Source organism: Gavialis gangeticus, unplaced genomic scaffold (genome assembly GCF_001723915.1).
Source record: "Gavialis gangeticus isolate Ggan-Ray unplaced genomic scaffold, GavGan_comp1, whole genome shotgun sequence".
NCBI classification, from domain to species: domain Eukaryota; kingdom Metazoa; phylum Chordata; order Crocodylia; family Gavialidae; genus Gavialis; species Gavialis gangeticus.
In genome coordinates, this window is record NW_017729029.1 from 15,026,317 (window position 1) to 15,053,057 (window position 26,741).

At 42.9% G+C, this 26,741-nt stretch overlaps 2 protein-coding genes across 5 annotated transcripts in view; one reads left to right on the forward strand and one right to left on the reverse strand.

Annotated features, from left to right (window-relative positions):
* The first annotated feature begins 360 nt into the window (after positions 1-360).
* CD40LG (CD40 ligand) lies at positions 361-11,788 on the forward strand. Its single transcript, XM_019521328.1, has 5 exons — positions 361-565; positions 2,937-3,074; positions 5,652-5,697; positions 7,198-7,269; positions 9,493-11,788. The coding sequence occupies exons 1-5, from the start codon at positions 410-412 to the stop codon at positions 9,861-9,863; spliced, it is 783 nt and encodes a 260-aa protein (XP_019376873.1). The 5' UTR covers positions 361-409; the 3' UTR covers positions 9,864-11,788.
* A 6,537-nt stretch (positions 11,789-18,325) lies between these two features.
* ARHGEF6 (Rac/Cdc42 guanine nucleotide exchange factor 6) overlaps positions 18,326-26,741 on the reverse strand; it is a 65,982-nt gene continuing 57,566 nt past the window's right edge. For 3 of the 4 annotated variants that reach the window (XM_019521330.1, XM_019521331.1, XM_019521329.1), the window contains 4 exons: positions 25,947-26,036; positions 24,140-24,239; positions 22,503-22,557; positions 19,471-21,897 (listed from right to left, as the gene is read on the reverse strand). In XM_019521330.1, coding sequence (XP_019376875.1) covers positions 21,757-21,897; positions 22,503-22,557; positions 24,140-24,239; positions 25,947-26,036 — 386 coding nt within the window. In that variant the 3' untranslated portion in view covers positions 19,471-21,756. Of the gene's footprint in view, positions 18,454-19,470; positions 21,898-22,502; positions 22,558-24,139; positions 24,240-25,946; positions 26,037-26,741 lie in introns of those variants that run through there. The other variant, XM_019521332.1, reaches the window with a different exon arrangement.

The window sequence follows — 26,741 nt, forward strand, 5'->3', positions numbered from 1 at the left end:
TTCCACCTTCACTGAAATTCAATCACTTTACTCATGGATTCGTTTCCCGCGTTTCTTTGAAGTCATCAGCCGTAAAATGTTTGTCCGCGAAAGGAAAAAAAAAGGGGGTTATGCTCTTCAGTGTTTCGGGGCAAATATGAATACATGGAATAAGAATATTCAACTGACTCTGACAGAACAATAGGAAAAAGCCTGGAAGTGAGCAGCCGAAGAAAGTTTAAGCAACGTTTTTGTTGTGGGAGATGGTAGTGAACAAACCTCCCCACTACGAAGGGTTTTTTCCAGGAAGTGTGGGCTGTGACAATCTTGCATGCCTTAACTATCTTGAGTCGCATGTTACCGGGGACAGTTCTCATGCTGCTCATGACTACAACTTTTGAAGAGGAAGCCTCAGAAACGTGAATACAGAATGAATGAACCTTATACCCCAACGACACCTAGACCTACGAGTACCGGCTCATCAATCACCATGAAAATTTTTATATGCTTTCTTAGTGTATTTATTGTAGCACAGACTATTGGGACTGCACTATTTTGCTTATATTTTCACATGCAGTTGGACAAGGTAAGATTAGTAGTAAGACTGTGTTAACTGGACCAGTACTAAAATGATTTATTTTCAGCACAGAAAAAACTGTTGAACAAAGGTGAATAATGATGCAAAAGCTGTTAAGAATTTTCTTATATAGAAGTGGCATGTATCACATACATTTTCTTGTTTGGGTCTTAATCTTCCACTTACTGAAGAAAATATATATGTTTAGATTATATAAAGTTCACAGACTTAAATATTTGTACAGAAGATATATTTTGCTAATGAATCATGCAATTAATAAAAAAATTTTGGATCAGCAAAGCGAAGTGTAGATTATATCAAAACAAGTGTATTTGATCAGGTTAAATTCCGAGATGATAGAAAGTATTGCATTCAAGTCAGTGTGAAAACCATGAATGATGATTCCATGCTCTTTGGGAGTAAATGGATACCTTTTAATTTGTGATAGTATTTTAGACTCAGTTGTATTATGATTTATAGTGACACTTAGAAAGAGAGAGTGATGCCAAAAGTGAATTTTTATGTAAAAGATTTAGAGTCAGTTTTACTTTACAAATCTTCTTCGTACATTAAGAAAAAAAGAGTAGACTTATTTTTAAATAGACGCAATCCAAATGGTTTCACCTTATGCTTCTGAGAATGTTTATTAAAGAATTCAAAAGGTAAAAGTTGCTTTCAATGTTGTTGTTGCTCCAGTGGCGAATAAGCCATCTAATGCCACCTTATTTAAAACTAAGTTTTACTCAAAAAACAATGAAGAGATATAACAGGAGAGCCAATTAAAATATATATAGAATCAAATGTATTCAACTTAAACAGTCCAAAAGAATGTTTTTCTTAGTGAAATTTTAAAAAAATGATAATTATTGGTTCACATTTATAACTGAAATGTTAATGAGTTAACACTGAATGTGGAGTATTCAGGTTGCATGTATATGAAGTGTGGAACTGGGCTTCAAAAGTGTAAGTGCGAATGGGGTGTTGGCGACAGCCGTGTTTGTCTAAGGATATAGGCAAACAAGGTTATTTGGATAAATGTGATATCTTTTATATTATATCTTTTATTAGACCAATAGTTGGTGTTAGAAGATATCACATTTGCCCAAAGAACCTTGTCTGCCTAAGTGTGACCGGTGAATTAGTCTGTGAGAATCACAGTGGTACAATGTTCATAGAGTGGACTGGTTAGCAGAATCCTTGATCTCCTCCTATTGCACCTTTCTGCGCAAGCAGGTCCCATTTGGCACTACCAGTAGTATACCTAAGGGGGTGTCCAGGGCACCATCCCTGGGTGCTGACTGGAGGGGTGAGGGACACAAAAAGAGCAACTATTATGCTTCTGGCCTCGCTGTTGGCAGCCCAGCGGCAGCTGCTGCCCCATGTGCCATCACCATCTATAGGGCACTAAATATCCATTACACCTGCAGACACAATTCAAAGTGAGCGCAGGAGTCAAGTCTGTCCAGTGGATGGAATGACTGGTTACTGCTGCAGCAATGGAAAATGTCACTTTCCCAAAATTAACAGCATCAGCTGGTTTGGTTTTAAAGAAGATGATAATTAGAGGTCGTAGGAAGCTTTTAAAAATCTGACTCTACCATTTTATTGTGAACAGCCTGACTTGTAGACTCTCTACTGATGCAGACCTTAGGGAACCTGCTTGGATTTCAGCAGTTTTAACCCCATTTTTTAAAATTAAATTTGGTGATTTTTTGGAACAAAAAAGTTTCAAAATGAAAAATCATTAAAGTTTAGTTTCTAAACATTACAATGAAATGGTAGAACTTCCATTTTTTTTCACATTTTTTGTCTGAATCTATTACAGAATTTGACTGCAGTTCACAACTAATTTTGGTCTCCTCAAAACCATATTTTTTGGCAAATAAACTCCCCACTAAAAAGAATTTGCCCTGTTCTGATTATGAACCATATTTTTGATTTCACTGGGACAAACTAATTAGAGCAGGTACAGATCTACATGAGTACCGGCCACAGACCAAGCCCTTAATGACTGGTCCAGATTCCTGAGCCGATATCTGTTGTCAAGGTGATGCATGTCCTACCTTTTCAAAGAGGGGAGGAGTGGAATGTAATGTGAATTAATACTAAAGACTTGACAGTAGGTTTCACTTGTTGTTGCACTGTTCAGGTAGAAATATGTTGTGAGGTCTAGCTTCCCAGATGTGATGTTAGCAAAATTCCCATTGAAGTGAAAGAGAATTTTGTCTGGGTCTGGATGTCAGGTCATCGAGAGATGTGGGATGGGGGGCTTACCCATTTGTGAGTTATCATTTCAGAATTAGGTTTGCCTGTTTTCCTTTGTCACCTGGCCACTCTCCCACTAGCATAACTTTTACCCTTTCTGTCATCTCGCTTGCAGCTGAAAGACGGCATGAGCTTAAATGAAGATTTCTTATTCCTGAGAAGATTACACGAATGTCAGAAACCAAAAGGTGTGGAATCTTCATTACTGGACTGTAAGAAGATTACAGACAGGTTGAAGCTTCTCCTAATGAAGGTAAGAGGCTGAGTCTACACAGGTGCACACACCCGTACACAGTCTTACAAGCTTTATTTAAAAAACAACTTTGGTGTGCTTTTACATCCTAGGCCAGATTTCAGTCTTAGTTAAAGGGAAGTTAAATATAGACTAACTCCTCTGAAGTCAATGGAATTGCTCTTTTGCAACTGTCACTAGAATCTGGAAGCCTGATCCCGCCAGCACAAACGCTACCAATCACACAGTGGAAACAAAGGTATAAGGAAATCCTTGTTTGCACTGGAGCTCAGGAAGTAGCATAACTGAGGGGAAGCAATCACGACAGCAGCCTTGGGGGCTGCTTTTGTGAGGGGGTGCAAAAGCAGCAGTTGCCACAGCAGCGTGTGATTGCGCAGTGCATTCAGCACAGCGGGAGCTGGTGCTGCTCAGCCTCTGAGCTCAGGCACTTTCTCTTTAGAACTGAAGCTCCAGAAGGCTGGACTCCGTGTCTCTGATATTAAATATCATGCACAGGAAGCCAAAACACCCAACAAATCATAATTATCATCATGCAGCAAGACAAGTTATCTATTACGATATCTTTAATGCATCATCCTAAAAAGCATAGATGGTAAGATTCTAGGTCACTATGAACCCATTTTCACAGCATTTTCTCTTTTCAAAGATTAAAACAAGTTATATCATATAACAAAAATCTTATTGTTTGACAAACAAGGCCTGAGCTCTTCAAAGAGTACACAGAGCTTTGATGACAACTTCCATTGGCTTCTGGGGAGAGCAATAGAGAGAAATGAAGCTGACTGCCAGTTTGTACACCAATCTGGAGAGCAAGCTCCCTGTGTGGACTGATGGCAGGATCTGGCCCTGTGACTAATTCAGTAACCCTGAAGGGCTGATTCTCTGATGTATGCCACCTTGCAAAATCTGACACCTCTACACAGTGGGTGTCAAATGCTAACTGGTTTGATATTAGATAGGATTTTTACACCCACTTTGCACAAATGTCAAAGAGTATGTGGGTTGTAAGGCAGGGTAGAGTCAGGCCTGGATGCTGTGGTCATAGTGAGGGCAGAGGTGTAGCATCTCTTGACAGCTTGAAAAGACAATGTGCTCTGCAAATACAGGAGGGACAGAAGGCAGCAGCTCCTCCAGTTGCAAGGAAACAGAGCAGAAGTTGCATAAGAAAATATAATCTGACACAGGCTCTTGGTTTCACACAGTCCTAGGCTTGCATCAGAAAGTGTAGCACCATTACTTTTAATCAGCATTCCATGGACAGGTTTGAGCTATCTTGTGGCACCAAATGGTTCATAATGGCTGCAAGGATGTGCTTCATCAGATAGTAGTTTGTTGGGTTTTTAAAAAAAAGGGACTTACATGAGCTCTTATGCAAAGATCATGAACTCAAGTTCGTCAGTGAGTTCCCTCTCAGAATTCTCTGTGACTGAAGACAGCCAAACTTAAACTGGTGTCAAACCTGGGAGAAGGAGCCCTCAATCTATGTGTCCCTTGGAATTATTTATCACCATGTTTACTGTGCTCAAGATATCTAGTGTTTTGATATTCTTGTCTGCCTTAAGTGAAAATCCTTGTGGTATGCACCCCCGGGGACCTGACCTAACCTCCATCAGTCAGTGGGAGTCATTCTTAAAGCTTTGGATCAGAGTCTAGCTGATGAGGTCTATTGTTACTGAACTTGGCCAGCCTCTACAAGTTCCTAATACCCTCTAGGTGTGTAAGAAACGATGGAGTCTGGCATAGCAACAATGTGCTCTGGCCTTCCAGAAAAGCTTTGGTCTGATGATGCACATTTTTTAATTGCCCTGAATACTCTTTTCATATATATATATTTCTTTTTGGTTTGCAAATAAACTTTTTCGGTCAGAGTATCTTAATTACGGAAAACGTGACATCAAAGACTCTTTAAACTGCAAGCTACAAATGGAAAGTCAAAGCTCTGCTGTGCGTATGATATTATCAAAGCTATTTTCACAAGTTATGTAGTTATACATGCCCTGTAACTAAGAGCTCAGGGCCAAATTGTGCCTTCATTTATACCTGCTGAGTTCTGTGTGTCTGCACTGGAAGAAATGAGGGCAGGCAGAATTAGGTCTTAAATAACTGCTGTACCAAAGTAATGAAGATGAGTTCCTGCATTGCAGGAAAGAAAAGATTTCAGCATACGAGATATGAAAATGGGAACCCACTCATTTTCTTTCTTCTCTCTCAAATATTTAACTTCTACCTGTACTACAGAAACACTGAATGTGTATGTAGGTACCAGAATGATCAGAGAGGATTATGTGCAGTAAAATTGTTTATCAAATCCTTTTATTTAGAACTTGTAAAGCTATAATAAGCTTTTATAATGTCAGTCACTTTCAATGGATCTGTATTGGAATCATAGGCATTGCACTGCATCTCCGTGTATTATGACTTTCCTTACATAGTAACTCTAAGGCTGGCATTATGATACCTGTGATTATGATACAGGCAGTATACGATGACATGTGTGAGGTACAGAACGTTACTTCAGCATTGGCTTTTCAATCAGTGAATCTCTGAATAACTTCTTTTCTACTATCCTTGTTTTAGGAGGACAACACCAAAAAAGACACTGAAACATATGAAAAGCTGAAAGGTATGTTCTATATGTTTGGGGCAAACTTTTTGCTACTGGGGAATTAAATCAGTCTAGAGACATACTTTTCTTTGCATCATTGCAAACCAAGGGGGTTGCACAGGGAACTAGATAATGAGATATGCTGCATTTAGGGCCTGACCTATTGAAGTCCTTGGCAAAAAGCACATTGATCAGCCTTTAGTTTCTAATGGTATTTTAAAGGGTCCAGAATCCACATCTTAATGTCTTTGTCAACTGTTAGCTTTCATGTATCATTTGAAACAAGGTTAGAGGTTTTGCTTTGCTTATTGCCTAGGTTTTTCAGAGCTATTGTAGCATGATGACAGGAGGCAGAAGAATATCTGACAATAGTCTGGAGAAGGATAAAATATCAGAGGAATAAAAGAGCTTGTACAGAAAGCTGCCAAGTAGGGAATTGCTAGGTCTGCTATCATATAAGCCAGTAATGAACACTATAGTGTTTGCCTGAGTGACTGGCATCTAGGTCTGAGCAGACAGGTTAAGTCAGCACAGGTGTAAGCAGCCACATGTAAAGGCATATCCGAGTTAGTTTCTCCACTGGTGCTACCCCTGCCTGTGACACTAAAACGTCTGGCAGCGAGTCTCACAGTTCTTTGCATTGCAGTAAACTGAGCTGGGCTGTGATCCTCGCCTAGTGAAATGTGGGAGAATATGTCCGTCCTTCTGGTCACACAAGAGAGGAGTAGTGTGGGATTATCCACAAATGAGTAGATTTAATTTATGCCCTCACTGCAAAGGGGTGGGATTTGACCCTCAGGGAAAGTGGAACCTCTAAACCATGTCCTAAGCAGAGTTAACTAGCTTTGAATGAAAGCACCCAAAACTCAGGAGAGAAGGGGTTTTGTGTGTAGTGGGGAATGCAGCTCGGACTAATATCAAAGAAAAAACCCAGGCTAACTCTGCAGTGAAGACATACCCAGCCACCCTCATCTTGGGAATGAACATATTCCAGCCCAGCCACAGCAGAAGACAGCACCCCACCTTTGAGTGGGATCAGTTTCAATTCCTCTGCTGCCATCCACCTGGGATCTATCCGGCAACATATCTTCCTCAGCCTTAATCTTCATGGCCCTCTGAAGTCAGGAACATTGTTATTTAAGAACTTATGGCCCACCTTGCGTTTGAAATTTGCTGAGACTTCTCCACTGCCGATGTCTAGAAGACATCCTTCAGACGCCTGCGGCAGGACATTCTCTGTAAAAAAACACCCATCTTTCTGTGCCTGTCAGAGCATGAGTTTGCATTGAAATGCATGCTGCTCCATCAGATTAGCTCTGGTCCTGCAGGGATCTGCTTACTGCAGCATGGGAGACTGGGATTGTGTTGGATAGATCAAGGCAATGTCAGGGATAAGATATCTTTAATCAATTCTGGCCCTTGCATCTGTTAACATAATTATAGGGCAATACAGCATTTAGTGTGGTCTCAGGTAGAGAACAAGAATTAAAACATCAATTAATCACTGGTTTTGTTTAGTTGCAGATGTCAGGAGGCACCCAGTTGCAGCTCACCTGGCAGGAATTAAGAAGGGCAACAAATCAGTACCAGGTAAGGAAGCTTCCTTCCCAGATCACATTCACAAATGGAGCCATGTATTATATAAATAATGCCATCATGGAGTTTAGTAACACCAAAAACCAAACCTGACAACAGACATTTTTTCTTTTCTTGAGGCTAGTGTTGTTCTATTCTTAAGTATACATTTCCTAGAAATAAAAAACAGTGCCTGATTTTTAAGGCATATTTTTAGTGAAATGAAAATGGTTTAGTTTTTTCCCCTAATGGAACCAATCTTTCATCTCCCAGCTAAAGTCAAAGGAAGATAAATTGGATCTTGCAATCCTATAATGCTCAGGGGTCCTGTTGCAGTTCATACTTTAAAGGGATGCAGGATGGACTGGCTGTAGAGGAGTGTGTGAGAGAGAGCTGTGGGTGTAATTTTCTTAAAGCTACTTTTGTTTCCCTTTTTAGAAGAAAACCTGCCATGGGCAGAGTGGCATTATTGTAGAATTGCCTCTCTCAGCTGTGGGAGAAAAGGTTCAAAACTGCCTAAGTAAAGGGGGGATGGGTAATATGAATCATCATATGTAGACTTCAAAGGAGCTCGTGCTGAAGTGCAAGAGAAAAATATTAATATTCTGCAAACCCTTAGTCACAGGTCAGCTCTTGCAGACCCTGAATGGTTTCAAGAGAGATCTTTATGCTTGCCTTGTCTCCTAAAATTTCCCAGTAGTGATAGCAACAGTTACAGTATTGATTAGACCAAGTTGTGTTGGCGGGTGACTTTTTGTCATCACTAGATCCATAGATCACCATATAAATCATGATTACCTGGAGCAGGGCTCAGCTGTCTTTCGAAACAACTCAGCTGGGACCATTTTCATTGCCATTTTAGCTGCTTTCACACCAGCAATAAGTTAATTTCCTAGTGTGTACCTGGCTAAGGTGACACCCTGCAAATAGAAAAAAAAAGGAATTACTCAAATGAGTAAGAGCTTGAAGATGATACCCTCAATCTTGTAAAGATCTCCCCACTTGGGCCTATTTTAATTGACTCTAGAGCAAATACCAGTAAATAGCATTGCTCTTTCCATCTGTGATGCTTCAACTTACTCAGGTTTCATCTTACCTCAGAGCTCAGCAGCACATGTGGAAAACTTAGATAAAATCGCAGAAGTAAGGAAGTCACTGCATGAATGTGCTCCTTAGTGAGATATCTGGTTGAGATTGGAACACAAAGTGAAAACTCATGCAAATTAAATGGTATCCTGGACAGTGGGGGAGAAAAGAAAATCATCCACTGTCCTAGAAATACATAGGTGGTATGCTTTATTCCTTCACTAGTGGATCTTCTTAGGAAGTGATGATGTCTCCAGCCAGCTACCAACGAAATGAATAGGATTTCAGCGAGGGTAGGGTTAGGTAATTGTGTATTACTATCAGAGCCCAGAGTTCATTCCCTTAAATATTTAATGCTCTGCCTTGCCCATCTAGCTTCAGCACCTGCTGTTTGACATCTAGCACACACAAAACAACCAGCCTGGCACACAGCAGAGATTGGTAGTGGAGGTTTGTGTTTTGCCACAAGACCATTTATGTTTTGTGTGTCGTCAAGCTCTGAGGCACTTGCTGCAAATATAGATTGAAACTTCCAGCCACATTTTTTTTATACATCCTCACTTCATTCTCACCTCCTTTGGCGACTGGAGGAGCACAAGTGCAGAAGGAGCACAATAGTGAGCACCGCTCACGTGCCAGCAACAGATAAAAGTACCGGGCTGAAGAACCCACATTTTTAATATGAAATCATCATTCATTTCAGAGAGGTCCTGATGGCCCTGAGTCAGACCAGTATGCAGCTCCTGTACAAGGCAGTGAGAGTTGTGTTTCAGTATCTGCAATGCACCTTGGACTGTGTGGGCTTCAAAGAACCCATGCCTACTTATGCTAACCTGATTTTTTGTATTTACTATTTGCAAGGAAACATATTATAGCATGTGTGATGGTGGTGAAATACAGTGCCACCAGGTCAATTAGAGGGAGCAGTCCAGGATTAGAAACACCACAAAAAAGCCCTTTCTTCCCTTTCCCTGTAGAGTGGAGACTGAGGGGCTGCAGACAACCTCTGCTTCAATAAGATGACAATCTAAATGGATGAGAGGGGCACAGGGTGGGAATAATCCCATTGAGGTTAAACTTCCAACTAGTGTTTTTCCTCTTAATGTGATTCCTGACTTGCCAGGCTCAATGGTGATATTTTTCCCTTTGCAGTTTTAGAGTGGAAGACAACTGGGTATGCCCCTACGAACAACCTGATATCCTACAAAGAAGGGAAACTGAAGGTGGAGAAAGCAGGGGTTTATTACATCTATGCCCAAGTCAGCTTCTGCACCAAGCCAACACCTCAGGCACCATTTACTGTGTATATTTATTTGCACCTGCCTTTGGAATCAGATCGGCTCTTGTTAAATGGACTAAATACACACAGCTCATCAGACTTGTACTGTGGCCTCCAGTCCACTCACGTGGGAGGAGTATTTGAACTCCGGCAAGGTGACGTGGTATTCGTTAATGTGACAGATTCAACTCTTGTGAACTACAATCATGGAAGCACATACTTTGGTATGTTTAATCTTAACTGAAAGGAGATCTACCGTGAAGAACAGATCTGCAGTTGTCACTGCACAGGAAGCCCTAACCTGACTTTGTTGAACAAAGTGGCTTCTCCTGGTTTCCAATATTTATATTCCCCTGCATCTTTAGTTTTCTCATTTCTAGAGTTGTATATTTTATTATTTATTAACGGGACAGAACAAGCCCTTAGAAGAGAAATGGAATAAAGTTTGGAGCTGTTATTCTGTGCACTTTGTTCTGTACGTGTCTGTATCATATGTATTTAAGCTTTCAACACCATGTGTGTTGCTATTTGTCTGACGGTGGATGTCTCAATTAATGTCAAATAAGCTTACTTAGTGGACAGTAATACTGGTGTTTCTTCCCAAATAATGTTACACGTCTCAAGGGACTCTTATCAAGATGTATTTTTGTCTCCATCTGCATATAAAATGAGAGTGGAAAAACCTTAAGAGGCTTAGGAACATCTTCTGTGTAAAGCACACAATCAGCAAAATGCGTTCCTTATGTGGTAGCTGATGATGATGCATGTTTGCCATATAAGCTGGGTTTCATCTGAAGTATTCCTTTTTTCCACCCATAGGCGTGTATAATACGCAATCAGCCGAGTCTCTCGTACCTTTGAACATAACATGGCATTTGCTCAGGCATGCTCATGGTGGGTGAAATTCAGGCTGTAGTGGAGGGGTAGCACAGACCTCTCAGGACACGGATTTCTTGAGACCTATGCGGCCATCTGCCCAGTGAACCTCACCCACTAGCCTAGACTGTCCTCCCGCTACTCCTGTGCAGAAAAGGATGTCTCCTACTTTTATCCTTCTCCATGCCCCATGAAGGACCCTCCTCCATGACTCCTGGTTCCATGCTAGAAAGAAGGGTGAAAAGGCAGGGGACAGGAATCAGGCACATTTATGCCTTTTCCAGTCCTATGAAAAAATCCAAGTTGTCTCCTTTGTTATGTGGAGCATGCACTCAGTGTCCTGGGGCTACCACAGCCAGGGAGAATGGTAGAATAGCATCACTAAAGCTATAAAACAGGTGTGCAGAGAGAGGGACTCTGTAACCAGGCCCCACAGCGTTTTGGATGTGGAAAATATATAGGAAAGTCCTCACTGAAATTTTCTACTCTGGACCCTTAGTCCCATGGGCTTGACTCAGGGAACTCCAGGGTATAAGGACATTTACATAGCACCTTTATCCAGAGATCCCAATTGTTTGAGAGATTTTCTGGGGTATTTGCTTGAGTAGTACATAGTCACAGAAGTAGTTTTGGGGAAGTCTGTAGGCTTGTTCAAGCAAGGGTTGTAGGACAGGGCATGAGAGCTTTCACTGAGTAAAGACTACATGGGATTAATTTCTGTATTATACTTGGGTTGCTGGTCCAATTCCAAAGTGTCTCCTCTGGGGTGGAAAGCAGTAGCTTTTAAACATGGATTGTATAAATACCACCGTCCTGAAAATATAAGACCTGATTCTTCACCACTGAAATCAAGGGGAGCTGTGCTCAGACTTTGCCCGTCTAATCTTACAGTAATTTAATGTGTAGTTTGTTGGCTGTTATCTGAAATGCATAACTTTATTAGAGAATGGAGTCAGAGATATGTTCCTGTTTGATGCATTGTATAAAAAATTATTTATTTAACTAAAACTGTATTATATTGATGAACAAAAGGGAGGGAATAACTAAAAGTTGCATTGAAAACTATGAAAAAATTGCATTGAAAACTATGAAAACTATGAAAAGGTGTGAAAAGACTAAACGTGGTTGTACTTCTGCAATAATACTCATTGCACATGATTGACTGTTTAAATCTGAAGTGTTAAGGAGGATGTGCTGTGTTGCTTACACACCACAGTGCAACATGGAGGTATTTTGCAGCCTAGCTACAACAGTCAGTCTAGAAATCTGTACACTGTAGTGCTACAAATAACATGCCCTTTATAATTTAACAAATAAAATGTCATTTTATACAGTTTTAACACTGGCTGTATGCTTTTCTTTTCAAATATGAGGTCTGAGTTTGTCACTCTGATGTTGGGATCTATCACAGACCCTATTCTGCTGCTTGTTGCTGCAATATCCTATAACATATGATGGATTACTAAATACAGTTTCCTATCTACAAAATGCTCTTGAAATATGAGGAGGATTTGTCCTGTCCTCTGTAACTGTACATATACGCATAATATCTAACTTGTGCAGCTATGTAGCCTTTTCCCCTCCTTTTTTTTTGTACAAAATTTTCTTTTCCTACTACAATTATTTTTCCTTTGGCTAGCTTGGATTTGTTGTCAGCCGCAGAGACGTCGTTCTGTGGTTTAACTGGGTGCCAAAACCGCCTACAACATCAGGCTTATTCCACAATGTCTCTTGCTTGATGTTGTAAGGGAACAATTCAATATTTGGGCCCTTTTAATAACTTAATAACAAGATCCATCAAGGTTCAAATCAATGAGATTTAGGCACCTAAATAGGATCAAGGGCATAGCATATTTTTGCGCATCCGAGTCTTCCTTCATCTCATACTACACATCCATTAATGTATTATATTAGAGCAATGCATTTATTGTTTGTACTGATACAACACCATTTTAAATATGAATTTCCTGACTAAATGAATAGATTGATAAAAAACAGAGTAACCTGCTTCACTATATTGTGAATCATGTATGCATTTAAACCTGAAATCAAAACTAAACCAAATCCAAATCCAAACCAAATTAAAATGCATGCGTCTGTGCTCATCACCTCATGGTCCCTTTGAGTATTTGGCCCGGTTCCTTTTTCCAGCAGCACAAATCCCAAGGGGTGCTACCAAATCTGGTGGGGGTTTTTGGGGTAATTTGGTAGGGCTTTTTTTAACCCGGCTCCTGGGCAGATATACTGGAGTGTTGCACGTTCGTAGCCCAAGCGGCCGGCAGGCTCAGGACCCAGGCGGAGTGGGTCACAGGGACTGTGAGGAAACGTGGAGGCCCCATGAGAAAGGGCATGTGGAGGATGAGGGAGACATGAGGCAGACTTCCAGGCGGCTGAAGCCGGGGGAGAGACACAGAGCAATGGGGAGTGTTGAGGGGGACTGAGGGGCTGCAAACAGTAGGCATGAGGGGAAAGATGGCAGGACAGGGCCTCACCCTGAGGTGGCTGTGAGGGAGGAGGGGGCAGGGAATGCCGATGCCTTCCCAGAAGCAGTATGGGGTAGAGGGGCAAGGATAGGAGGATTTTGCCTGTGGATTTAAGGCTGGATGTCGACCCTCTCATATAAATTTGGGGCATGAGGAAAGCTTAAAAGATCAGAAGGAGCCCTCCCTCTTCCCCCACAAACATACATGCTTGCTCCCGCCCCACATTTCGCTCCCACTCCACATTTATTTGAGAATATTTTCTCTGCTTTACATAAAATATCACTTTTCTGTGTCCGTCTGGTTGGGTGGGCGCCCCTGCGCCACAGAGGGACAAGATGGATGACACTGGTCCCACAGGCAGCACCGCTCCCCTCAGCTGGGAGCCCCATGAGGAGAGTGGGAGAGGAGAGGACGAGGCCATCCCCACCAGCAGCACACTAGGGATATGGGGGCAAAAGCCGAACGGGGGAAGGAAGAGAAGGGGGAAACTTCAGGGCGACCAGATGATGGCTACCCCACCCCGTGGGCTCAGTGAAGCCTTCATCCACCATATAATTCAACATGGCAGCCATGCCTGAGGGAAACTCACCACAGCCCCGCCACGTGTGAGGGACCCAGGACTTTGCAGAGGCCTCAGAGGTGGCCCCCTTCATGCTGCACGCAACTCTTTTGAAGGAGCTTTTCTTTTTATTTGATGGGGAAAGCCATGGCTAGTCAGTGCTTAATGCCATGCGGGCAGCTCTGGAGACCTGCTGCTCTCTTCAGAGCAACGCCGCCAGGGATGCTACCGACTCTTCCCTCAGGCAGGAGCCAGGTCCTCGCTGAGGAAACCATTTTGTCCCGGCCGTCTGGGGTAAAGCAGAGACTCCAGCTAAGCCAAGTGCTGGTGGCCTGGAAGCGTTTTGTGGGATTCCTCGGCAGAAACATAATTTTAATGGGTTTTTTTTATAGGGTCGGAGAGACACAGGAGTAATATTAGGAAAATAAATGAGTCAGGTGTGAGGAGAGACATGGCTCAGCATTTCACCGGGGACTATCAATGGGGCCAAACAAACACATACCACTCTCAGCATGTAGCCCTGGCCTCTCCACCTGTCCAACAACGATCCCTATGCTGCCACGCTGCCCGCTGGTGCGTTCCCCTACTCGTAATGGTGCCCAGTGGGCTACCAAGTGGTTTCAGCGGCTAGTGTGAATGCCTTCCCTGGGGGCAGACATCTCAATGGCGCTGCACCCCAATGGCTTCTACTCTTGCAAACTGAGCGCTGTTTTGAAGGAGGTCACGGTGATGGAGACTGTGGTTGACAGCACAGGGAGGAGCTGTTATTTTCCTCCGCTTGGGAGGATATCCCCTCTGCTTCTGTTTTCTATGCATGGTCATTCCTGACCTGCCTTTCTTCTCATGCCATTTAATATTGATCTTGTGGGCCTGGGACAGGTAATCATGTTCTTCACAGGCAGATATTGCCAAAGTCACTCTTCTTCTCAAGCGCTGTAACCCAGATCTGAATGTTATCCGTCTTCACCTGGCTCTTCTACCTGGCATTGGATCTCAAAGGATGCCAGGATCACGACCCTTGTTTGACAGAGGGGGTGTAAAGTGATATGACTGCGGGGGTCCATACATGCACCTGTTCCAAAATGTCCCAGCGTGTCTCCCATTGTTTTACTGGCTACATGTCACGAGGCCAGCATTGCTTGGGCATCTGCATATGTGCATGCCAGCAAAACAGCATACGCTGAGCAGCTACTGCAGGAACAAAGGTGAGATGACTGCCTTCCCTGCCGTAAGATTGCTGGCTTGGTAGAGGGATGATGCTGGAAAACTGGCTACGCCAGCTCTGTGGCATGCAGTCACATGCCAAATTTCAAATCTCTGCCCTTTGCAAGTAAGCAGAGGGTCAAAGTGACTTGACTAAGGTCATGCAGCAGGTCAGTGGCAGAGCCAGGTCTCGACTTCAGCATTGCTTTAGCCATAAGAGGATGCCTATTAAGATGCTTGGAAACTAAAACCACCTGAGAGAACAGGAAACACTCTGAAATAGAAAAATAGGAGTGGAAAGAGGAGGAGGAGATTGTGAGGAGCGGCCATTCTCAGATACAGCACACCTTAGGGAGCAGAGAAGCGGTTAGTCATAGGTAAAGGAAAACATTATTGATCTATGGTGTGCAAAACATAGGAAAACCCCACAAGCCAGCTAGCATCGGTGAACGGAGAGAATGTCATCTGATGGGTCAAATTTGCCAGATGTGACTGGGGTAGATAAGATAGCATTAAACTGCTGATCCAGGTGCAGGGATGGCTTGTTTGTTAGCACCTGGCAATCAGGCTGAGCTCCCTTCCTGGGCTCCTCAAGCTTTACTGCAACACAGGTGATAAAACCAGAGTAGGAGAAGACCCAGGCAAACCAGGTGGCAGAACAGTATTTTTAATGGTTGCTTGGAAGGAGAAATTATCTTATCAAGATGTTTAAACCACTGCAGCAGAGCTATTTCAGCTGGAAATAGAGACTGTCTCCTACCACAGTTAGGGCATCTGATGAAGTAAGCTGTCACCTGGGAAAGCTTATGCTTCTCTGAACCAGCTAGTCTCTAAGGTACTACTGCCCTGTCTTCTACCTGACCTTGGACTAACATGGCTATTAACTACTTCTCTCTAGTCACTGGGAGTCTCTGAGTGTAATCTCCCCATTTTCCTCTGGCTTCCTGTGGGTTGACAACAGGGAAAGCCCATTTTCCTCAGGACAGCTTTTCAGATTTGCCTTAGAGTAAGCAAGACGTAGAAAAAAACATCCTCAAGCTCAGACTGACTTTTGCTGTTAAAGAGAAATGCAAACACAGTTCATAGATTTATCTCTCTACAGTTCCTGTATTAATGACCAGAAAATCAGAAATCCATGTAGTGACTACCTACTGAAATGTTTCACTAGATTTCCCGGGGCTTTTGCTTCTCAACTGTGTGTGTTTGGCTCACCAAAAATAGCCTGTGGAATTCAAGTCTGAGATAACGCGTAGGTGGTTAGGAGAGGCATTTGTTACCATCCAGCTGTGCTATTCAGACACGGCGGCCTTTGCTTGAGTGATTCTGTTCGTTTCTCATCCCTCTGCGTTGTGGCAGGCTCATTTTCACTCTACCCGTGGAAAGTTTGAAGGTTGCTAAAACTTTGCTTTCCCCTCACCGTGGGCTCTTTCTGTGATTTGTTTCACTGCAGGTTTTTTGCTTTGATTTCACGGGTAAACAAGCAGTGGAGATGGCTGCAGGACTCGAAAACCAGAGACAGACTGATAAAACTCTCTCTTACGTGTGTACAGTATAACCACCTTGCACAGAGCAGGAAGCTAATGGCTGGAGGTCTTCCTCCCACACAAGCTGCCTAACAGCACGAACACACAGCATCTGTACTGCATCTATACAGTCAAAGTAGATGGACATCACACACAGCATCTGTACAGTCAAAGTAGATGGACATACAACACACAGGCAGCCCTACTACATAGGGCTCACGCAACTCCAGGGTAGTTACTCCTTGAAAAATGCATAGGACTTTCACTACATGTGAAAATTATCACATGGAAAAATTATATGTCCCTTCCTTCTGCCAGTTTTACACCAGGATAGCTATTTGCTCAATATAAATGAGACTATCTTGTGACTAGACACTATAAGAGCCTTTTCGGTGGGCAAACAAGCATGGTAGAGCTGGTTGTATGGCTGATCCTTACTATGGAATTTACTGCATTTATTACAGAGTAAAATCTGAACTACTCTGGAGAAACCATAGGAGAAATTGTCCTGTGCATCTGCACCATCAGCCGCAGGTGGACAGGCTTCATGGAGTCTCTGCTCTTCCCACTTCACAAATCTTCTGCTGTGGCTTGAGACCTCTGTGCGAATGTGTTTGCCGAGATATTATTTTGCTTGTGCTATGGTACCATTGTTCACTGCGAACATCCAAATTGGCAATCTGTTCTCTTTGCACCTTATCTTTACATCCTTGTGCCTCTCGTCTCTGGGTGGTACCAGCCACTACACATGCCTTCTACTCTTCCAAGTCACGTGTTGCAGTAGTTCCTCTCAGTTCTAGCCTCCCACCCTAGCTGTGGTTGCAGTGGGTTTGAGGGCACAGCACCTTGATACTTGCAGTGTTTCCTGTATTGGTTTGGTGCTTACTCCTCCCTTTAACCCTGAAGGGATTGCCTGGCCTGGGGGGAAGGGATTTCCTGGAGATTATTTTTCACATAGAAGGGCTTACAATGATTTCTGCCATATTCCTATTCCAAGAGAGTCCCTGACAATGTAGAACAATGGCCCAATCCTCCCTTTTTTCTGCCCTTCAAGCAGTCATTGGGCACATCTACATGTTCATTAATGTGCAGTGGTTACTGCGCATTTAATTTAGTACTTGTATAATCAGTAGTGCTGGTGAACACCTTTTTAGCCTAATAATACTGCACAGTAGTGTATTAGCACTGTCCGTGCCGTGACTCGCTACTGAGAAGTATTATCAGGCTACTGCGCAGTTAATGTGTCATGTAGACACTAACACTGTGTGGGTTTAAAATGCTGGCAGATCAGAATGGCAGTCCTTTACACCTACCTCGCACCCATGTAAAAAAGTGCACAGGACTTATGACAACAGAAAAGAAAACCAGGCCCAGTGTATGTGAACTGGGAGGGGATCCTGTTTCAGTTTGGGGATTTTTTGTTTTACACACCCAGTCACTGAAGCAGGGAAGCCTGATTTCGATATTAAACCAGCATAATGCATCCCATAGGAAATGTTCCCAAAATACCGGGCACATAGGAGGAGCTAGTTATCTCTGTAGCTTGGGCACATGCAGTGCCGGGAGAATGGAACTCCGAGCTGGACATTCTGCCAAATTAGGTTATTAAGCCAAAATGGGTTTGTTTCCAAGTGTTTTCGTTAGGAGACATGAGAAAAAGAGGGACTGGCTGTGACTGTAACCAACAATTTTTTAGAATGCTCAATAACAAATATAACCCACATCCCACATCCAAGTACCTAACATGTTTCCTCCCCACCCCCCACAAACAAGACTGATATTTCTCATTTTCTAAAAGTTTGTTCTATTGCCAATATAAGTTGTGCGTTCCCTCCAGGGTTCACAGCTCCCTAATTATTGCTCCACTGCACCGTGCTGATCAAAAGCTCATTGCAGGCAGTGGGAAACCATCCACTGATTTTGGAGTAAGTTTGATGTGCATTATAGAAGAATACACATACATATTATCGCTAGGTAAGAGCTCCTGCCTTTCCACAGCTATGCTCAGACACTTGATTGGCTTCAGACCTGAACTCCGTCAGTAAAACACTTGCAAGCATCATTAGTTTCTTAATGATGGTTGATTTAATTAAAAGAGTGCAGTATGCCTTTTATTAATACAGTGAGAATTCAGGCATGCACAAGAGGTCTTGTCCAAGTGGTAGACCAAAGGAAATCCTGTTGCCACACCTAAAAAAGCAAAAAAAAAAAAATCCTCAAAGGGCAGGAAGTAAGTTACCATAATGTAGGCAATTGACTGCATGAGAAAGTATGTATATTTCTTCATAAAATGCTTTAATTAGAAACACTTAATGATCATTAATATGCAGAACAGGCAATATTTGGAGAACGAAAGTTTCACCACAGATTTAATTTGTCATGAGAAGGTTTCCCTCTTCACTGGGAAGTGTTCTAGGTTGAAGGCTTAATAATAGGTATCCATTGCAAAGGTTTGCATAAATAAATGACAACAGATTTGTGTCAAATAATTTGTGAACAAAGTAATGGAGAGGAAGGCTAGTCCAGGGACTAGGGCACAAGTGTAGGACTTGGAGACCTGGATTCAAGTCCCTGTTCTGCCAGACTGCCCTTGTGACCTTGGGCCAGTTATTTAGCTTTGCTGCACCATAATTCTTGATCTGTATAGTGGGAAGCTCAGCCCTGGTGCTAGGACATTCCACCTCCCTTCCACCATAAGCATACAATTACCTCAACAGGCTCTTGCCCTGTATCTCCAGCACAGGGAGGAGAGAGGGGGCTCACTGCCAGAGACCACAGAGCCTCCAACCTGTTCCAACCTGGATCAGGGAGTTGTAGCCTGCTCCCTGACAGCACTCTACCCCTACATGCACTGAACCCATCAAAAGCTGGATGTAGGAAAGAAATTAGCCTATAGTCCCCATAGAGCCTTGAGAAGATTTGACTGGCTGAGGGAAACATGTTGACCCTCTCTGGATGACACTATGGCAGGATTTTTGTTAAAATCCACCTGTATCGGGAGATATGAAAAGCCTGTATGCTATGCTGCTATTCCAAATAGCAAAGTTTTGCCTTATTCTGATGTTGGTGCTGCCTTGGGAACTTGTTCAGGACCAGTGTGACCCCTGAGCCAGGTACCATCATTTAAAAGGTCCCCAGGCACGTGATACGCTTTGCGGATTCGACTCCCAATGGAGCTGAGAGCTGGAGACAAAAGGAATCAGTAGATGTAGCTAAGAAGCAATTTTCATCTTCCTTTATTTGTTGAAAATGTCACTTAAAAAACTGTTCAAAATAAAAACATGTTAGAAAAATTGAACTTGCATAAGTAGGAACAGTAAATAAACCAACATGACAAAAGATAAACTGGAAGGCAGCGGACACAGAGCATCCAGCTAACAACAGACAAAATTGGAACATATTTACAGAGTATTGTAAACAAAGTAAATATGGAAACACTGCTATCAGTTTGACATGGCTTCTTTTCCTTTATTCATTGACTTCTTTTTGGCTTGTAACGCTCCGTACATGTGCCTGTTCCAAAATGTACCAGCGTGTCTCCCATTGTATTAAAAGTCTTATAAACATGCATATGTACACAGCATGGGTTTCAAATCAACTCGCTAACCTGATGGATATACTTCTATCCTTGGTGCAGGACTATAAATTGCTGACATTTATTTCTTTTACTGGCTACATGTCACGAGCCAAACATTGCTTGGGCATATGCATACATGCATGCCAGCAAAACAGCATACACTGTGCGGCTACTGCAGGAACAAAGGTAAGACTATTGCCTTCCCCGCAAGATCGCTGGCTTGGTAGAGGGACGATGCTGGAAAACTGGCTGCGCCAGCTCCATGGCATGCAGCCGCATGCCAAATTTCAAATCTCTGCCCTTTGTAAGTAAGCGCGTGTTGGACAGGTTGCCATGGCCAGTGGTCAGCTGAAGTGGGGCTTTGCTCCCCGTGCACAAATTCAGAGAACGGCTATTTAGCAGGTAGCTCTGGAGACTGCATACTACCACGGACTTGGGATAGAGACAGAGAGTGCTAGCCAGGGCAAGCAAGGTCTAAGTCCATGTACCTAGAATTAAACACAATCCCATTTGCATAGGCTTTGCCATGTTCCCAGAATCCAGCTCTCTCGCCTGATCTACCCCTCCCTGGCTGAACTCTAATGGCAATAGGGGGACTTACAGTTATTGCCAGGGATATTTCTTGCATGAAGAACTTAACAGCATGGCTACATAGTGGTCCGTGATACATCTGCGTATCTTGGGAGCTCACCATCACCTGATATTAATAAGAGTAACCATAGTCCGGACTCTCTGTTAAAAAGTTTAAATGGTATATGACTAAGAAAAAGGAAGAGCATATGTAACAAGAGTAAGGTAACCCACAGCCAGATGGAAATGCAGGACATAGACTTTTGGTACACATATGCTGTGTAATACACTGCATTTAGCTTGCGTCTGTAACAGTTATTTGTAAGAACTTTAGATGTTTTTTCACGCAAGGAGATGGGTGACCATTCCAGCTCTTGTCCAAGCTCTTGTCTATGTGGCCACTGCTTGCTTTTCTAACTAAGGAGAAGGAACTATTCCTAATGTAAAAAAAATCCTCAAGCAAATCATTGTCAAGCAGAGTCTGCATTGCATACAGAGAGGCATGCACTGCAAGGTAAAAGCACTGGGAAAATACAGAACTTACAATACATGGACACTAAGGAAGCAAAAATGTAACAGGACAAAAGAATTAGAAGGCATGCATCAGAAAAAGGAGTATGGGCAACACAGTGGATAACCCCTGTGTTAACTGTTGCCTGCTAGGAGGCAGTACTGTCCAGTGCAACTTCTGAATGCACTGATGACAGACACTCCAGATCGTACTGTGCCAAGGAGTTGAATTAGAAATGTCATAATGTTAATTGCACATTTTAATCTGTATAAAGGCCACGCGGGAACCACAGTACTACTGGGCTCGAGTTCACTACAAACAACTAATAGAGGGAAAATATTTGGATGGGAAAAACTTTCATTTTTGACTCTCAGAACAGAAGTGCTCATAGCTTTTTTGATTTTTACCCAACTCAGTAACCCTTCTATTCAATAAATTAGGTACCGGGTGCTTTAAAAAGAATAAAAATGAAAGCATAAAAAAGTGCTTGAATTTCCTCAGTAGGAAACTACTGCCAACCCTCTTTGGACTAGCAATCATTAACAGAGTTTGCATTCACTCCCAGTAGCAGGTGCAATGAGGTATTAGTTGCTGCAGATGACTTGTGTCTCATAGACCACTTGCTGACCATTTTAGCTCTGACTGTTTACTTGTTTGTGGTATGTATGATTTCCTTATTGAATGGGACAAAAAAAACAACCTGTTTTTCGCTCCCGCCTCCTTTCTTCGTAACAAAAATACCCCAAAATAAGTAGCAAGAAGAGGCAAAGCATCCAGTTCTGCTTCCAAAGAACACCTGAGGTCACAAAAAACCACCGACAGTTTTGCTCAGTGTTCAGGCCAGGATAGATGACTTGCGCCCCACCTCTTCCCTGGCACATTCATCTGCTTGTTTCAGGAGCCTTCGAACCAGCTTCTCTAAATCTTTCCTGGACTTCAGCTCTTCTTCCAAACACTGTTTCATCCTTTTGTTTTCCTGCAGTGTGGGAAGGAGGAGACGGGTGTTGGTTTTCAAAGACACCAACACTCTTGTGATATGCAATAAATGAAGGCCTTGAACCAGACTGGTTCTAACCTCAGTGTCGGCTGACAATGGGAATTCAGGCAGGGTCTTGTGGAAATCCTGTTTTATCACTGGTCACCCACTGTTCTGCAGTGGGATCTCCAAGATCCAGAACTGGGGTCAGGGTGGGAAGAAGGGAAGCTTTTCCTTTCACTCTCAGCAGAAATTAATTTTTACATTTGTTTTACAAAAGGATGAGTGACATCCCTAGAGGCTAAAAAGTACTGTTAAAAAGCCAGCACAGTTGGACTGAGCCTCTGGCTTTGTATATATTCTCCATTTAATGTTGCAAAATAGGGAAGCGCACATGCAACTCCACTACAATCCCACTTACTTTACTGGGAATTTCACCCCTTGAGCAGCTGTAGGCTCAAACCCTTGATTTGCATGACATTCGTCCTGAACAAGGATAAGTCAGAGCATAAAATGCTCGCACAGCAAGATGCCCTACTTAACCACTCCTCTTTACCGACTTCAGGTTAACTTACTGACAGCTCATGCAGAAGTGTGTTAGTTACCTGCTTTAACTCTTTGACCTCATCCTTCAGTGCGTAAACAGTGTCTACGAGGCTCCTAGAAAATAAAGCAGATAGTTGATTTGCTACTGTGCAGCTCTTTATCTCAGTATAGCATGAGGGTTTGCTTTGTTTTTTTTAAGTACAGAAAGAAATGAGGTGGGCACGTACTTTCAGTTTGCAATTTATCTCATGCTTCCTCAGCCTGCAGTGCCATTACTGCTGTTTAGGTTATGTTTTTGCCAACGTTTCAGTGCTGAGGCCCATTCTAAGGCGCTACTAACGTGTGTCCATAAGTTCGTGCTCTGGAGTTGCAGTTGAGGAGCATACGGAAGTCCCATTTTTCAACATTTGGAAAGAGCTTATGCACTCACATAATTAAGTGGCTGTGACTGCTTTGTTTATGCCACTGTAACTAAAAATTATAGATGGTTTAAAAATTAAGCATCCAGGTCATGTTCATAATGCAAACTTTATACCTTGTGGTTACATGGTTAAAAACAAACTGTATAAAGAATGCACCGGCTGGATTAGAAAGTTACCAGAACATGTATTCATCTAGGGACCTGGGTGCCGGATGTGGTAACATTGATCAAACACAGATCACTTTTGTATAGTAATGTAAATTACACTGGTGACCAGAGCAGATGGAAAGACAGCTCTCCTGGGTTAGCTGCTGAAGCAGGCAATACTACAGTATCTTGTGACTAAGTGGAGGGAGAGGCAGTAAAGAGCTTGCTTGCATTGAAGAAATGTCTCTGCCAGGACAGAAGAGGACATATGACACCTATACTGGAATAGTTTTACAGGTTCTTCCTGAGATAACTCAACCCCAGTTTCTATTAAGTTATTTTGGCGTAGCGGCTTATGCCCTGGGTCTGCTCTTTGTTTACATTGGCATAAAGGCAGATTACACTAGTAGAAAGATGTTGTGTATCCTGCTCTGGGTCTCAGACATGTCAGACATTTAAATTTGTAGGATGCACAGGCAGACAAGGTTCTTTGGGTAAATCTGGTATATTTTATTAGACCAACTCAAATAGTTGAAAAAAAATCTTCTTTGCAAGCTTTCGGGCACAAACACCTTTCATCAGGCTGAGGAAACATCTACAGTTGGTCTGATACAGATGCGCAGAGCATGCATGGGTGACAAGAATGAAGGCTTGGAAGGAACAGTAACGACTGTACATATCAACAACCTACAGTTTAAGAATGGCTTATTTTACCTGGTGCAGTTAAAAATCCAAGTCCAGGACCCAAGCTGGTATAAATCAGCATAGTCCCCAGTAGAGCAGTACTGACTTACACTATCAGAGGACCTGGCCCCAGCTGACTACAGCGAAAGAAGGCCCAGCTTACACCACCTGGGAATCTTGCCTCCAACGTTGGAATGAAAAGATGCTAAATACAAATTAAAATGCACCGTTGCATTCCTTGTACACCCCAAACTCCCAGCGAGTGGAGAAACCCATGGCAGGGACATGCTGACCATCTATGTCCTTCCATTCATACCCATGCAGAGAAGAAAAGTCTTGTTGGTGTTTAAGATCTGACCACAAACACACTAGAGTTCACTGAAAAATTCTGAAGCATAAAGGCACAGAAGGGGAAGCCACAAAGCAGATGATCTGCCTACTTACTTTTCTTCGGTGACAGTCTGACCATTGCTTCTTGTTTCCTCCACAATAATTTTCTCTTCCTCGGGAAGTAATACCTGGGGGATGGAGTCCTTACGGGAACCTACAACAACAGGTACCAATCACAGAAGGAAACAGGAACTTTCTTCGGCAACTGACCCCATTTAGAAATAGAGTCAAACTCTGATCTGGTGCACCCTACTCTGTGTCAAACATACCTCTGTGGCAGGGACCAGAAGTGGGCTCCCCTTGTGTTACTTCCTGACAATCATCATCATCCTCGTTGTTGCTTAAGTCCAGGGATGTCCAACTGGCAGCTTGGAGTGGCCCCCACAGGGGTTCATTTGTGATCCCAGGCTCCCACCCAGCCACTGTTCCCCACATTGCTCTGGCTGCACGCTAGCAGCCAGGATCTCTTGGCTCCACTTTCTACCCCGACTTCAGGGGGCAATGCGGTGTGGCACAGCACAGACCACACCTGGGACCCCTGTGTGATATGTTACAGTGGGGGAGCTGCAGGGTGAGATGGGGCACCCATGCAGTGTGCTGCCCGGGGGACCTGTGGCTTCTGCTAGTTTGGCCTGTGTAACATGTTACCCCCATGAATGTGGCCTGGGGATGTGTGGCCCTTGGCCACTTCAAAGTTGAACAGCTCTGCATTAGTCTTTATATTATAGCAGCACACAGAAGCTCCAGGCAGAGTCCTAATAGAATGTGCATGGGTCCTATCTGGAGGGTGTTTCAAATGCCATTAATTACAAGTCTCCCTCAACCTATCTAGGAATTTAAGCCTTAGTGGTGGCCTGGTTTCAGCATGACCACTGTGAATACAGGAGCATAACTTCAGAGGGAGGGTGCAGAGCCAGGCCTCCATTCATTATTATTGTAGCAGAGGGTCTCTGCTAGACTGCCATCCTCATCCTCTCCAACATCATGATGCCCACATCTGTACTACCATGCATTAACAGCACCCTTAAAACGTGCATTGTTTGAGTGCTTCTAAGTACAGGAAATACTAACACTAAGGCAAACATCAACCAATACTCTGACTTAACAAAGCACCAAAACAAGTGCTTACACCGAAGCACTTAAGTCCCACTGATTTAAAATGTGTTATGAGTGTTTTGCTTGATAGGGATGGACATAACTTAGAGCACATGCTTAAGTGGAAGCTTATGAGATTTGCTGAATAGGGTTAAAATACTAAGACAGCAAATACACAGATCACCGTCAGCTATCTGAAGCTACTTGATAAATGAAGTCATTTGTTAAGGGTTAAGATCTATTAGAAGATACATGTTCTATGGTCCCTCATTTTTTAATGTGAAATTAAATCAGTGAACTATCACCCTAGGCTATATCTCACCAGCACTGGTAAATATTTCCAGAGTTTAAGAAGATGTTAGATAGTTGGGTTCTTATGAAGCAGCTCGTTTTTAAATATGAAGCTGATCAAGAGATAATACTCATGCTTCCTTTCTAAAGCTATCTGCAGTCTGAGATTAGCATCAATGTTTTATGCTCACAGCCACAGGCAATAACTAGGTTTGTTTAATTCCTAACAACTTCACCTTGCTGGTGAAGTAACTGGGTCTCATCTAACCTCCTACTTGCTCATTCTCTGTGTTTAGAAGAAAAACAATGGCAAAATAAACCACTAGGTATCTGCAGCTTCCTTATCTTAAAGATAAACACGACACGGCTTCTTAGCCCCATTCTTATTGCTCTATGATGCAACAATCTGTTTTTCCTAAGAGGTTATCATCGTTTTGAATACATCATGAATTAAGCACTACATTTGTGTGCCCACCTGAACTGAGAGTCTGCTGAAAGCCTGCACCAGTGCAGTATGCCTCAATGACTTTCAGAATCTGTGCATCTTCTTCCAGTGCAGCGGTACCTGCAAACCATTGCAAACACTGGCCATTATTAACAGCAGGATACTTTGGCATCTTCCCCTTTCAACCCCCCTGAGACAAATTAACTAAGAACAGAACCTTGCTTTTATGACAAATGTCTGTCTGGCAATGGTGCAAAGATAATATTGGGGAGGGAGAGCTTTGTACTGTATCACGGAGACTGGCTGGTTAAGGGGTATGGTCCTAACTGACTAAGAGGTACTATCACAGCACAGGTCTGACTAAGGAAGGATGGGGAAGTCGAACAGCAAAGACCAACTAGAGAGAAGGTAGTAAGAATAGTCAGGTAGGAACTTACTTATGATATGATGGATTTGAAGGGAAAATAAACATACTTGTTAAGAAAGTGCAGGCGTAATACCCCCCTGCTAGCTTCTTAGAAAGAAGGGTGATGCAGCAGCTTCAGAACAGTAGTGGAGTCAGGAAGTGTCTAACCCCGACTCAGACACTGCCTCTCCCTGGACAAATCACTTATCTATTGCAAAGTTTTACACTGCTGCCCATCACCAGTCACTAGATCCCTTCCATATGAAAATCAATAAGAGCGCCCTATCTGGACTTCCCTGAGTTGCAAGGTATGGTTTTGGGTATGTGCACATGTGAGAACTCTGGATGTTAACTCCAGAGTTGGAGCCATTGGCAGAGAAAGATTTGTCTTGCCTTGGACCGTATGGATCCACAATATC